General features: G+C 31.2%; 1 protein-coding gene across 10 annotated transcripts in view; it reads right to left on the bottom strand.

The window, feature by feature from the left end:
• The window catches only part of PCDH9 (protocadherin 9), an 899,210-nt gene that overhangs the window by 860,987 nt on the left and 24,746 nt on the right, over nt 1-13,477 (bottom strand). The window contains exon 3 of one of the 10 annotated variants that reach the window (XM_081046846.1): nt 7,975-13,131. The exons of the other annotated variants lie outside the window; for them this stretch is intronic. Coding sequence (XP_080902972.1) covers nt 13,033-13,131 — 99 coding nt within the window. The 3' untranslated portion in view covers nt 7,975-13,032. Of the gene's footprint in view, nt 1-7,974; nt 13,132-13,477 lie in introns of those variants that run through there. 10 annotated transcript variants of the gene reach the window in all.

The following is a 13,477-nucleotide window of genomic DNA, read 5'->3' as shown; positions in this document are numbered from 1 at the left end:
ACTGGAGGTGCAGAGTTAGAAATATATTGGAAGGGCCCTGGGCTATCTCATGGAATGAAAGGCAACATGAATAACTAGCATTAGTGGCTAAACTCAGAGAAGTAGAATTCATTGTGAGAGAAGCTGATTCCTCAGATGTCATTTAAAATAAGGCAGATAAACATTGGAGTGATAACCATAGCCCTTTCCTTATTTTTTTGTACACAAAGTACAACTTTTAAAGTCCCTCTATTTCAATACCCTATTCATTGAATTATTGCCAGAAGCATACATAATTTCCATGTATTTGTAAGGAATGTTTTTATAAGATTCTAGTATCTTTCATCAAGTAGTCAGAAGGGAAGACTGTTTAACAGGAAGCAACCTCTCTGCCCAACTCTGTTATGAGTTCCTTCCTTCTATTTCTCCTTTCTCAATGCATCAACACCCAATTAGTTTATATAAAAACTAGAGAGAAAAACTGAACAAACACACATAAGAACCCAATTATAGTGAAAGTCATTATGACTGGGCCCCAAAATTTCTGACTAAAGTCACATTTGTTTGCAATCAAACATATCCAGAGACATGCCAGATTCAGACTACATCTAGGATACATTTTTTCAGCCTAATGAAATAAAGATGTCTGATAAGTTAATCCATACCAAAGGAGTATCAAAGATCGTCCCTTTCCTTGAGGCTTTATTTCTTGGAATCACGCTATGTGCTATGGGAGATTAAAAACACACCCACAGAAAAGAAAAATAAAAGGAAAGCCTCTGGCACATTTCCCTTATAACTTCATCCCTCTCATTCACACAATACTTTTTGTGTGATCACATCTGTTTTTCCTCTATTCAGGTTTCATTAAAAACAATGTAAAAAAGTAAGGGTGATATCTCAAATCTGGTCTGATGCTGAACTGAGCAAATATATTACCTATCTGTTAAAATTTAAAACATGAGTTAAAAACAAAACAAAACAAACAAAAAAAAATGAAAATAAAGAACCTCTCATGCAAAGCCTACATCACTGTAGATTACCTTGAATATATATATTCTTAGTTCACATCATTATAAGTGGGGGAGGGAATCTTTAATTATAAGAAATGATTAAAGAGAAAGCCTATAGTTATGAGTTCATAGAAGTTTCAAAAAAAGGCTCTTTTAATTTTTCAATTTGATAGTTTCTTGTAATCCCCATAGCAACAATCATTTACTAATCCCGTCCAAATTTCTACGGAAGTGAAACCAGTTTTAAATATTTCTGTTAAATCAGATTTCATTACCCAAACAGGGCTAACATTTAACTTCCGTGTCACAACCCAAGGTCCTACATACACACATAGGAACAAGTTCCACCGAACTTCAAAGTTTTGTACATTTAGATTATTTTAGTTCTTTCTCCTATGCAAATTAGGATAATTTTTAAAAAGCTGATTGGACAGAATATTGTTAAAGCAAAATTAGTAGTTAAAGTTAAATTGAGAGGAAACCTTTGTTTGGGGAGTTTTAGCAATATTACTTATTAAACACTTTATCAATGCCCATTATGTTCCAGGCATTATTCTAAGTTCTTTCATATATTAATTTATTGATTATTGCACTCATATAAGCACTATGGAGATGTTAACACATTTAATAGTTAACGTTTTCGCAAATGCTGAGACACAAAATCATTGGCTCTAAATTAAAACAAATGGGACAAAGACAAAATTTTAATGGTGACCACTGAAGACTAAAATAAGGTTTTCTTAACTTCACTTTCATCTCTATCGTCTCTATGTACTTCATTCTCCATATATATGATGGATCTTCAATTAAATATTTCTCTGTTTTTGACCATGTCCCATCATCTCCTCATATTACCGGCTTGATACTTGTTCAGAGAACAAAATCATTTAAATATTCACTCAAAAATTACAATTGAGGAATTAAATTTGCTACCCAAAACTCAAGAATAGCATCTTACGATAAAAACAAACAGTTTGGATCATTTACTGTTTTGCAATATATTATCATTTCTTCTCAAATATAATCATATTAGTATTTATTATTTTACTAGATTATCCTTTAAAACGCTAAGTTGTTGTTTTCTAATAATCTCTATAAATAATTGCAAGGGCATGGTATTTTCTTTCTACTCATTTAATATACTTCAGAAAGACCTAGAAGTTTTGTGGTTCTGTAATTTTTGACAAGAAGGATGCAGTAGAAACCACTCAGTGGTTAGAGTACATGCTGAAATATAGTAAAAAAAAAAAAAAAAAAAAAAAATGTTTCAAAAGTATAATGAAGAGACAACATTGATATCAAGAAAGGAATGTCTACCTAGATAGCTAACTGTAATTACAATAATAAATGTGATATGTGTCAAGGAAGAAATGCTGATTTAACTGAAATTGAAAACCTAAATCATTCAGGTCAACTCAGAAATCTCCATTATAGGAGGTCATGAGAGCCCCATCCAAACCACTGACAAAAAGTGCTTATCAAAATGCAGTAACTACAGTCTTAATGGGTAAATTAATAATGCCTGGAATATTGTTAGGTTTCATACATTTTGAGATCTTTAAAAGTAATTAATTAACCTACTAGTTCATAATTAATCTATTATTTAATTGGTGATGAAGGAGGCAGACACCAGTTTGGGAGGCAATAATAATTCTTCACTTCAATTTGATTTTATGAGATCATTTTGACAAAAAAATAAGGATCTATACAAATTAGGAAAGCTGTGGGAGAAAATGATTCATGCTCATGGGGATATAGGTAGATATTTTCACAGTATTAATCATTGTAGAAATATGTAAAGATGTATTCATTTAAAATAGTATCAAAAATAATCACTTGAAAGCAAAATATAAGAGATTACAGACGGTATGATTCCACATATATGAAATTCCCAGAAAAGTAAAATCTATAAAAACAGAGTAAATTTGTGGTTGCCTGGGGCCTGAGGGTGGGGGGAATAGAGATCAAAGTAAATTGACAGGAGGGATCTCACTGGGGTGACAAAAGTGTTCCAAAACTGATCCATTTATAGTGATGGTTGCGCAACTTGCCAAATTCACTAAAAATTGTGGAATTGCACACTCTAAATGAGTCAGTTATATGAGATCTAAAATATGCTTAAATAAAGTTGAAATAAAAGGAAGAGATCACTAACTTGTAAAGAAGTAGAACCAAAATGGTTTACTGCTTAATCTGAAATAGTTTGCTGTGAAATTGAAGCAAACTTTTGTATGCATTACTTAGTTTTTCCACCAATGAAATGAATGTAACAACATTACAATATAGAGCTATTTTGAGGGTTAAAAAATAATCCATAAATAAAAGAATGTATGTAATCCATTTAATGCATAAGAATTACCAGGAATAGTAGCTTTGGGTACTGATATGAAATCAGCAAAACTAAGAGGAATTGCAACTGGAAGGGAATAAACCTGTCCTTAAGAAAAAGACTGACTGGTAGAGGACAGTAGTCCGGACATGGAAATGTTTTTATTTATAGGCATTTTCATCCAGGGTCTCCCTGGATGAGAGAAACTACTCAACTACTACCAGTTTTGGGAGAAGATTCAAATACACGTGTGCAAACACACACAGAAGGAAGGAAGGGACTAAAGGAAGGAGGGAGGGAGTAGGGGGAAGGGGAGAAGGGAAAGAGAGGGGATGGTAGTGGAAGGAGGGTGTTGAGGTACAGTAGGAAGAAAGGAAGACTTACTAATTCACCAAAATTGAAATTATCATGAATTAGAGAATACCAACAAATAGTAAAAATGTACTGTGAAAAGTATCTCACGTTTATGACAAATATTATTACAATATTATGAAGTTTCATATATATTTTCAAAAATGAATCCTAGGCAAATACGTTTTGATGTATGCTTATGTCACATTTCATTTCATTGCCTGAAAAAAATTATTTGTCTCTTTTTCAAATGCGTTCTGATTCCTGGGATGAGTGTTAAAAGATTAAAAAAAAAAAAAAAAAATTCTAGCTGAGCCACATAGGAGCTGTGTGACCTTGAAAACGGCTCAAATATGTAGCTTTAATTTTCTCAGAAATGGGGATAGAAACCAAGCTTAAACTTTTTTATATGAAATTAATTTATGAATGTGTATGGTTATAGGCAAAAAAAAAAGTATTGTTTTTATTATTCTCTTTGCAAGAAGAAAGAAAACATCAGGCAAAATCTAAGTTGGAAATGTGAGAGTGAACAGGAAATTACACCTTTTTAAGTCATTCCATAGGGATTATTTGTGTACCTTACAAAAGCAAAGTACAATGGAAAAAATATAACAAATATATCCAATTTGACAAGTAATGAGTCCTGCATATATCCGAGAGTTAAAATTTAAATCTGCCCTGTTGCCTTTGGCTGGCTCTGTGTGGCTGCTTATTTGCTTGTCTGCTAACAACATCAATTATATGTTCAATAAAGAGCATTTCATTAATGTGATCAATGTACTCATTCCTATGGCAAAATAGATACTTTAATGTATACCATTTTTGTACTGTACAAAACAAGGAAGCAAAAGTAGTTCTAGGTTTTAACCATTGTTATAGGAGAAACTCCTTAAAAAAGAGTTTATTTTCTAAAAAAATAACTAGTATTGAGAAAAGAATCTTAAATTATTTTTATTTGAAATATTTCCACTTTTTTCAAAGAATATTTAGTAAGTGTTGAATAGAGACCTTAATAATTTCCATATATTTGGTTCTTACCTAGGGCCACAGGCCCCTGGACATTTTCATAGATGAAAGATTTTATGGAAACTGAATAATTTGCGATTAAAAAAATATATTTGGGTACATGAATTTTTCTGCTGCATGTGCCTATAGCTTTTAAATGATACTCAAAGGAGTCCAGAACACAAAAGTTTAAGCACTGCTGATTTTAAGATGAATATTTAAAGTAACAAGTATTTTTCTGTTATATTAATAACCACTTATATGCTTAAAGCTATTGCACATTTCTGAGATGATTAAAATAAGTGATTGCCAAAAGGCACAATATTACATGCATACACTTAATACATATATTTAAGAATAGCTACTTAAATACATCAACTAATAGTTATGATTTATAAATTAATTATTCTAACACTGCTACCCTTCTATCTAAAACACGAGGTAATAATGCCAAGAAAGCGTCTCATGGTTATCTAAACAAAACAAAAGTTTACTGGTATTTATTGTTTTCAGTATTTTAAAAGTAAAATGTCACTTTATTAAATATATACTTATACTAAAATGGCAAATCATTGGACGATGAATTTTCTGGACTGTAAGGACATTATATTTATTTTAAATATCAAGTATGTAGTTTGTATCACAAAACAAAATACTTAGTTGTTATTTCCCCCATGTATAGGGGACACATTTTATTCTATCTTGCAAATATGTTAAGAAGACAAATGAAACAAAGTAATAAAATTAACTCTAGCCAGCATTTTACCATATAATCAGATTAAATGCAATTTTATTTGAGAAAAGTATAAATTATAATTGCTAATATACATTAAAGCAACATCTAGTCACCTTACAGATCTTCTATTTAGAAAATTGTGAGAGCAGCATGAGAAACACATCAAATTATTGTGTAAAGATCCACCTGGCAAAAACATACATTGTAATATAGGTGATCAATAAAGATTCATTAAATAAATGAAGTGTGGGATCGTTCTTTTTCTGCTGACATAGTATTTTAAAGTAACCAAAAGAATAGTGATCCATTTACACTTACTGGAGAATTATAAATTTATTTATACATTCCTGAGTAAATGGTTACTTGTATATGTTTAAAAAAAAGTAAATGGGTGATATGTTCTATTAAAAGAAATGTATTTAAATATCAAAAGCAGCTATAGTAAAAATAATGACCTCAACCTATGACACTTAGGTTGATAAAAATATTAATTAATGACAATAATTCCAATGACTCCATCTTTAAAACTTTGAAATAGAAAGCTAATGCATTATTCAAACAAAATAAAATTACTGGCATTAAATATGTATTAAATTCTGATTATATGATAGATAATTAGCTGATTATATGTAATAAATAACAAAATTAAGTGTTTACAATGTAGAATTAATGTTTCACTCCTCTATATAAACCTATGTTTATATATTCTTTTATACACACATGCATATAGATTAAAATAATATTTTATGTATATTTATGTATATAAAGAATATTTACCCACATATTCATACGTCTCTGAGATTAACCACATTATTTCTAAGTCACCAAATAATAAAAAAAGTATAGTCTAAAGTAACTGGTTTGTTTTTCAGAATATCTTGTTAGGCATACTATTCATTCCTTCCACCCCCTTTAGTACTTCTCAGTTAAAAATCACTTGCTTCTTCTGAAATGTGACTAATAATACTTACATAACCTTCCAAATTAATATCAGAATGAATGTCTGAAGTGAAATTAAGTGGTGAAAATGATTTGCATATTTTGTTGTGTTAATCTGTTTTAATATAGTAACAATATATGCACTATTTATGAATAAAAATATGGGAACATATTTGTAAGGAATTATATCTCATGAAAATATATTAAAATGTTAAGGAATGGATAGAACTGCTAAATAGCATTAAAATATGTAATAATTTCAAAGAAATAATCAAAAGGGCAAATCCATATTTGGAACCAATTTTCTCTTCTCCAGTGGTGAAAAGCAAGTTGTTAAACCTGGCTGTTTAATATTTAACTAAGATACCAATAAGCCACTTGCCCAGCTCCTGTTGGTCCTCAGATTTGACAACTTTATTGTTCAAAATACTTTTCACCACATAGATGGAAAGTGGAAAAAAAAAAGTTCTATTTATTGTGTAGCATCAAAACGTAAATGCAAGCTAAAAATATTTTCATTCAATTACATTGTTGAAAGGACCTCACCAACTTACTGTTTTTCAGGGAAAGACATCAGGGAAAACAAAACCTGGCAAATAGGACAGAATGGGCTAAATCTCTCTGGGTTAAAATAGAGGTGACTTAAGATGAACAGCAATTTTGTAACATTCATTCTTCATTTATGATTTGTGAGTTTTCATCTCTGCTTTTTCAAATGAGTATCATCACAACATGGAACTCTTTCATGTGAAAAAATGTTTGGACCTTTTAATGACAGCAATGTTTTTTTTTTTTTTTTTGCTTGTTTTAAACAAGTACATAAATAAAATAATCTGCAATTGAAAAGATTATTTCGTGTGAAAATTCAATTCAACTCCCCACTTTCTATAGTAGGGAACCTAAACATAAAACACATAGCAAACTCATATTTATTCCTACCCAGCCCATGTGTTTGTCTGAGGAAATAGTTTGGGACATGCATCCCTATAGGCCTCAAGGGCAGCATAAAATACTGTGGTGAACTCATGATGGCACAAGGCTTGTCCTCAGCCCAGATAAATGAATATTATTAGCAAAAAAAGTGAGCCTGTCCCTGTAAGCTAACCGGAAGCAAATGTGGATATTTATGTTTACTATATTTAAGGGTCTAGCCTTACACTGTAATGGGATGTCAAAAATAATGTATGCCAAACTTTTAGTCGTAAGTATCTATTTAACTTCTGTAAATACAGCATGAAAAAGTTCCATTAACAGACCTGCATACATTTTCTTCACATTACCTCTAGGAAACTGGTTGTCTGCAGTCTAGAACACCTAGTTAAAGTGCAAATTACTTGACATTCCAATGCTGCAAGTGGACATAAAGTGTGACTAGGGATTTGAGGCGAGAGCTCATTCATTTGGTGTCTTTTAGCCAATGTTCCACAGGTGTGAGCAGCTAATCACTTAGGAGAACAGCCTCCTGTTTACACAAGGGCTGGCTATTCATCATACCACATGTTTTAACTCGTCATTTTATCAATAAGATTAAGTTTGGGGACTCCTTATTAGAAAACCAGAGAACTAGTTCAAAAAAAAAAAAAAATGTTCACAAACAAATTGAACACAAAATCTCAACACTGTACAAAATAATTTCTGAAACTTTATTGTGAATTTTAAGGTACATTTAGTAGAGGATGTTGTCCTTAATATAATTAATTAAAATAAATTGGAAAGAAATGCACATACTACTTCTTTAAAGCAAGGATAAGTACAGACTTTTGAAGCCACAATATATACAATTATATGAGTGTAATAAGCTTCCAAATACATTAGGTATATATCTGATTAAATAAATAGAATACTTGATTTGACATACGTGAGAGTTATACTGATTACACCAAAACTGTTTTACAAAATATAGCCAAAAACGGAACGTTATACATTTTGATATACAACTTTTTAAATACTTTATATAGGCATTACTTAATTCAAATTATAGTGTACAAAAGTCCATTTTAATGAGGACAAGTTTTAATTGTGTTTTTAACACTTTTCAGCAAAGATAGATATTAAGATGATCCCTACATATGTTGCTAAATTCCCATTCAACTTAAATCACTAGCACAGGGAGAAAATGTAAAATGTCCTACTAGTTATTAACAGTAATAATTATTATTGATAAATTATTAATATAATACACTGCAATATTATTTTGGCTATTTTAAATCTTCTGAAGTGAATCACCTAATTCTTGATCCAAATTATTTTGCATGTACAAAAACTTAATTTAAAATCAAAATTGAAAGATATTACTATATTGAACTTATCTACTCTGTAACACACTTATTTTAATTAATACCTTTAATGATCAGCTTTCAATTGGGAACTTTATCCCAATAATTCTTTAATAATAATACTTTGTGTAGTGCCTTATGATGGATCTCAAAAATGTATTTCATAAATTAGTAATAGAATATACTGTATTGTGAATGCTACCTACAGAATAATGGTATTATATTGGTGCAAAAGTAACTGAGGTTTTTGCAATTTTTTTTAACGTTTTAAACTGCAGTTACTTTTGCCCCAAGCTAATATTATAGGAACATGTATAAATTACATTTATAATTACTCATACACTGTAGCACAATAAGGAAGATTATTTTAAGCCACATTTCATCATTTTTAGCATATAGTTACACATGATAATTTGTTTGGAATATATATCAATTTGGCTATTTTACAGAAGTAAAACTGAATATAAACTACCAGGGTTGTCATTTTTTAACTGAAAACAAATGTTTTATTTTCTATAATTTTTTAATAATAAAAGAAAGAACAGAAAAGGAATCAAACATGCACGTATCATAGAGTGGTGAAGTGGGGAGAGAGACCACTCAATGATTGCTTTCTAAAAAATTTGTAAGCAATAATTGATAGAAAAGAAGCATTTTACAATTGAACAACGAATAATGTGTTTTCTATGTCTACAAAAGCGGCCTGGTAATATCAGAACAGGATTATATACTGACTAGGAATACATTATCATTCTTTTTTTACATGGGTACTATAAAAGTAATATATGGGAACTTGTTGTATGTGAACTAACGTTGCACGTTTATATTTTTAGAATAGTAGGACATCAACATATCTAAAAGCATATCTAAAACAAGCAACACAAGTTAAATTCTTTTAAACCTGCCTAGTAACACTTTTATAAGTGTTTTAATGGAACAGCACCACATGTCAAGCACCCAGTCAAACCATAACTCAGCAAGTTGCCTTTTATTGGTCAGAATGAAAGTATATACATTGTCTGCAAGAAGTCAGTTGGTATCAAAAAGACTAGGTAGAGGACACACACAAATGCAGTCTTAATCGACTTTTAGTACAGGCCATAACCTGTAAAGTACAGCTTTTACCTTCCTAACTATAATGGCGTCTTTTCATTTTTTTTAATTTTTTTTTTTCCCATCAGAGAGAAATGCCATCAGAGCTATTAACATTGGGTTTATGTTAAGAAGAAATGTACTCACATATGAGGGGAGTATTTCTGTGTCCATATCTGCCTCAAGGTGTGTGTGTGTGTGTGTGTGTGTGTGTGTGTGTGTGTGTGTTGGTATGTTTTCAGAGTAATAAAAGATTAAATATAATTCAAATAACATGTCATTGTTCAAGAGTAATCTTATTTCTTCCCCTGTAAAAGGAATAGGGGCTAATTAAGCAAATCACTATGTCTTCTCAGCACTTGTGCTTTAAGGCCATGACAGTAACAAAGCAATGATTGGTTTAACTGTAAAGTATGTATACATTCACACTAAGTTAAAACATTTCCAGTCTCTTGACTACTCTCTTGGGATGTTAGAAACTAAATAATGGACTTCAAATATTTTTTAAACTAATTCATTCTTAATACTTTGAAGTTAAATGAATAAAAACAATGCTTCATAGGCTACACATACTTCTAGATTGGGTGACAAATTTACTGAAAGGTTAAAGACCATCATCTCATCTTATCAACATATAGAACACCATCGTTATGGTTAATAGACTTTATAATTCTATTCTAATGCCACTCTGTGTATCAAAGACTCTTGTACAAATACCTCAAATATAGTATGATGAATGAGTTAATAATTTCTCTTTTTCAAATAATCACCTCAAATTTGGCACATTCCTGATCCTTCTGGCTTTAATTAATTTTAGTATTCTATTCGAAGAAGAAGGAAAAAACAAAAAACAAGCTTTAAAAATACTGTGAATAACTAGAACCCATTGCCTCAGTGAATGGATCTGTAAAAGTGATACTAAGTAAGTCGTTTCCAAATTGCTGTCGTTCACTTTTTCAATCCTTGCACAGCATTCAAATACATTTTGTAGTTAAAAAATAGAATACATGCAATTAAGGAAAAGAAACCATCTTCTGCTGAAACAACCACATTACCAAAAATCTTGAAATTAGCACCCCTATCAGAAATTTACGTAAAAATATTAATGTGTTCAAGAGTTTGAGAAATAGAAGTCTAAAAAGAGGAATTTTATTACAGTGCCATCATGGAAACAATTTACAATAAAGACAGTTAAGAAGTTCCAGATAATTTAGTTTTGGAAAATATTTCCATAATCCCACCTCTCTGATAGATAAGCTCTGTAAGCAGGGGAAAGAAAAGCTGGAATTAAAGGAGCCTTCGATATTTTGTAGTTGAGATATTGTTATTAAAACTTTTGGTAACTTATGGAATAATCTTTTCACTTCAGAGACATTTCAAACAGCAATATGTAAATGACTGTACATTAGATTTATTGTGTGCATACATTGCATCTTATTTTCTTATTGTGGTCACAGACTAAGCATACCTTTTCTGTGGATATTTTTAAGAGATAAAATTATACCAGCTTAATTACATATGTGTTTTCTACTTCCCTTTTTATCTACTTTCTTGAAATTCTGAATGTGCAAAGGCTAAGGATTAGTGTCCTTTTGCTTTTTATCCCACATCACTGCAGAAAAACCATTACAGAATTTCCACTCTACTAGTAATGTTGTCCAGTTCCAATAATCCTCTCATGTCATTCCTTAACTGCATAGAATTGATGTGAATTACTCCAAAATTGTGGAGGGAAAAAAAATAAGTACATGCTGAAAAACTTCTGCTCTCCTCAAGGCAGAAATTTCCAATGCTAAGACTATTAAATGTGGCTCTTATAACGTCCATTTGGATACAACCTGCCTGTCACAATCATAACCAACAGGCATAATGTCACCACAAATTATCACCAACACCGGAATGTCGATGCAAATTAATTTATTGTTTCACAAAGCCTTGTCTGTTTAGTCCTGAGATAAAGGAAAACTCCAGCTATATTTTAAGTCATCTAGAAATCTAAATCAGCACATCGTGTCAGGCCACTAACATCTGCATGCTGGGTTTTAGTGTCCAACTGGGGCCCCAACTGGTAGTTCTATCACAAGACAGTAACCTGTTGTGAAATCAAAACAGTTTGGCGCTCTTCTACCTGAATCTGATAAAAAGAGATTACTAAAATTGTTTGCTTTTTTGTTTAGTCTTATTAAACATGATTTCCATCAAAAAAACATTATTAAAATTTTATTCTCTAAAAATGACTCTTTAAACAAAAATACAGACAAAATTATTCTATCCTTTCACAGGTTATTGAGTTCAAAGTAAACTTGCCTATATGACTGAGTTCATATCCAAGTTATGCTTTTCTAATATTTTACTGTAATAATTTAAACTATGGAAAACCTGCCACTCTAGTTCATTGACAAATTAACAGGTGAACTTAGCTTTCTTATGTAAATGGTTGATGTAAAAGTGCGATCTTACTAAATCATTGTTGTCTGATTAACAACATAGCTACATTTGGTCAACATGTTCAATACTACTCTTTAATTAGAATAATTGAAATTTTTCTGCCTATTAAAGCTTATTAGTTAAGGGTCACTAAGAAAAAGCTGCCGCACGAAAATCAATCTAAGCTTTAAATAATACCTGAGTCCACACAATCAAAATGTAAGCAATGCAAGTTTCAAAACTATAGGCTTAAGGAATTTTGTCAATCTGCTTGTCTCACATCAAGAAATATTTTTGAAAGTGCAGATCATTTTTTTATTCTCTAGGAATATGATAGAATTTATGTTCTAAACAAGAACAGCAGTCATGAGTGATTCAGTGATCCACATGCATTATGCACAATGGACAGCAAGGTTAGCATGTTGTCTCAAGCATCCATTTCTTTTATCAAGAGGAGAAGGGAAACCGGTGCATTCATAACTCTCAGATACTTCACTCTAACCTTCAAATGCTCCTCAAATCAAAACCACAACTATCTCACCTAGCTCTTGTATCAAATGCATCCATTTTAATAATCCATGATAAACAAATTTCATTTGACTGAAATGGTTCCCCCCAGTTCTCAGATTTAAGGGAGATCTTGATGGTCCAATAAGTGTTTACCACCTACTGTTAGAGTTTTAAGCAAGGGAGCATTAAGAAGCCAGTAATACAATATGGTGTATTTATAGAACTGTGTCAAATTACTGGATACTTTTTTGCATGTGTTTGCAGTTAAAAATATTAAGAAATCTACTCTAGGGCTAAAATTTTATTAACGATGATAAAAATAACTTATTATATACATGCTCCTAAATAGACATGAAGATATGTTTTCCCAGTACATTACAGAGAGGTTGGGGGAAGACCCATGCTGATCTTAGCTGGCAAGTTTGTGCAAAGATGGATGGTGATTGGTGCTTCTGACCCATTCAGGAACAGGGGCTGAAATAAAAATTGAAAAAAAAAAAAAAAAAGAAAAAAGGAGAGCATCATTCCAGTCTAGTGGAGAAGAGAGATCTTTTTGTTATAATAGTTTGACCTCCCCTCTTCTAGGATCATTCCTATCTGATATGAGAAGTAGTTTTTTAAAAAGGATAATCGCAAAATTCTTGTTCTATTTTGAGATAAGCAGAATGTTTGAAATTCATTACTAAAATCTACTGTGTGGGAAGAGTTCTCAGAGTCCTACTCCCTAAAAGACACAGATGCTATTACTAGTCTTACTATGTACGAGCTGGGAAGGTTCATGGAACACTTGAAAGAACCACCCGTGCCTCAGGTATGTACG

Source organism: Rhinolophus hipposideros, assembly GCF_964194185.1.
Source record: "Rhinolophus hipposideros genome assembly, chromosome: 4".
In the NCBI taxonomy this organism is placed as follows: Eukaryota; Metazoa; Chordata; class Mammalia; order Chiroptera; family Rhinolophidae; genus Rhinolophus; species Rhinolophus hipposideros.
This window is presented reverse-complemented; position numbering and strand designations above follow the sequence as displayed.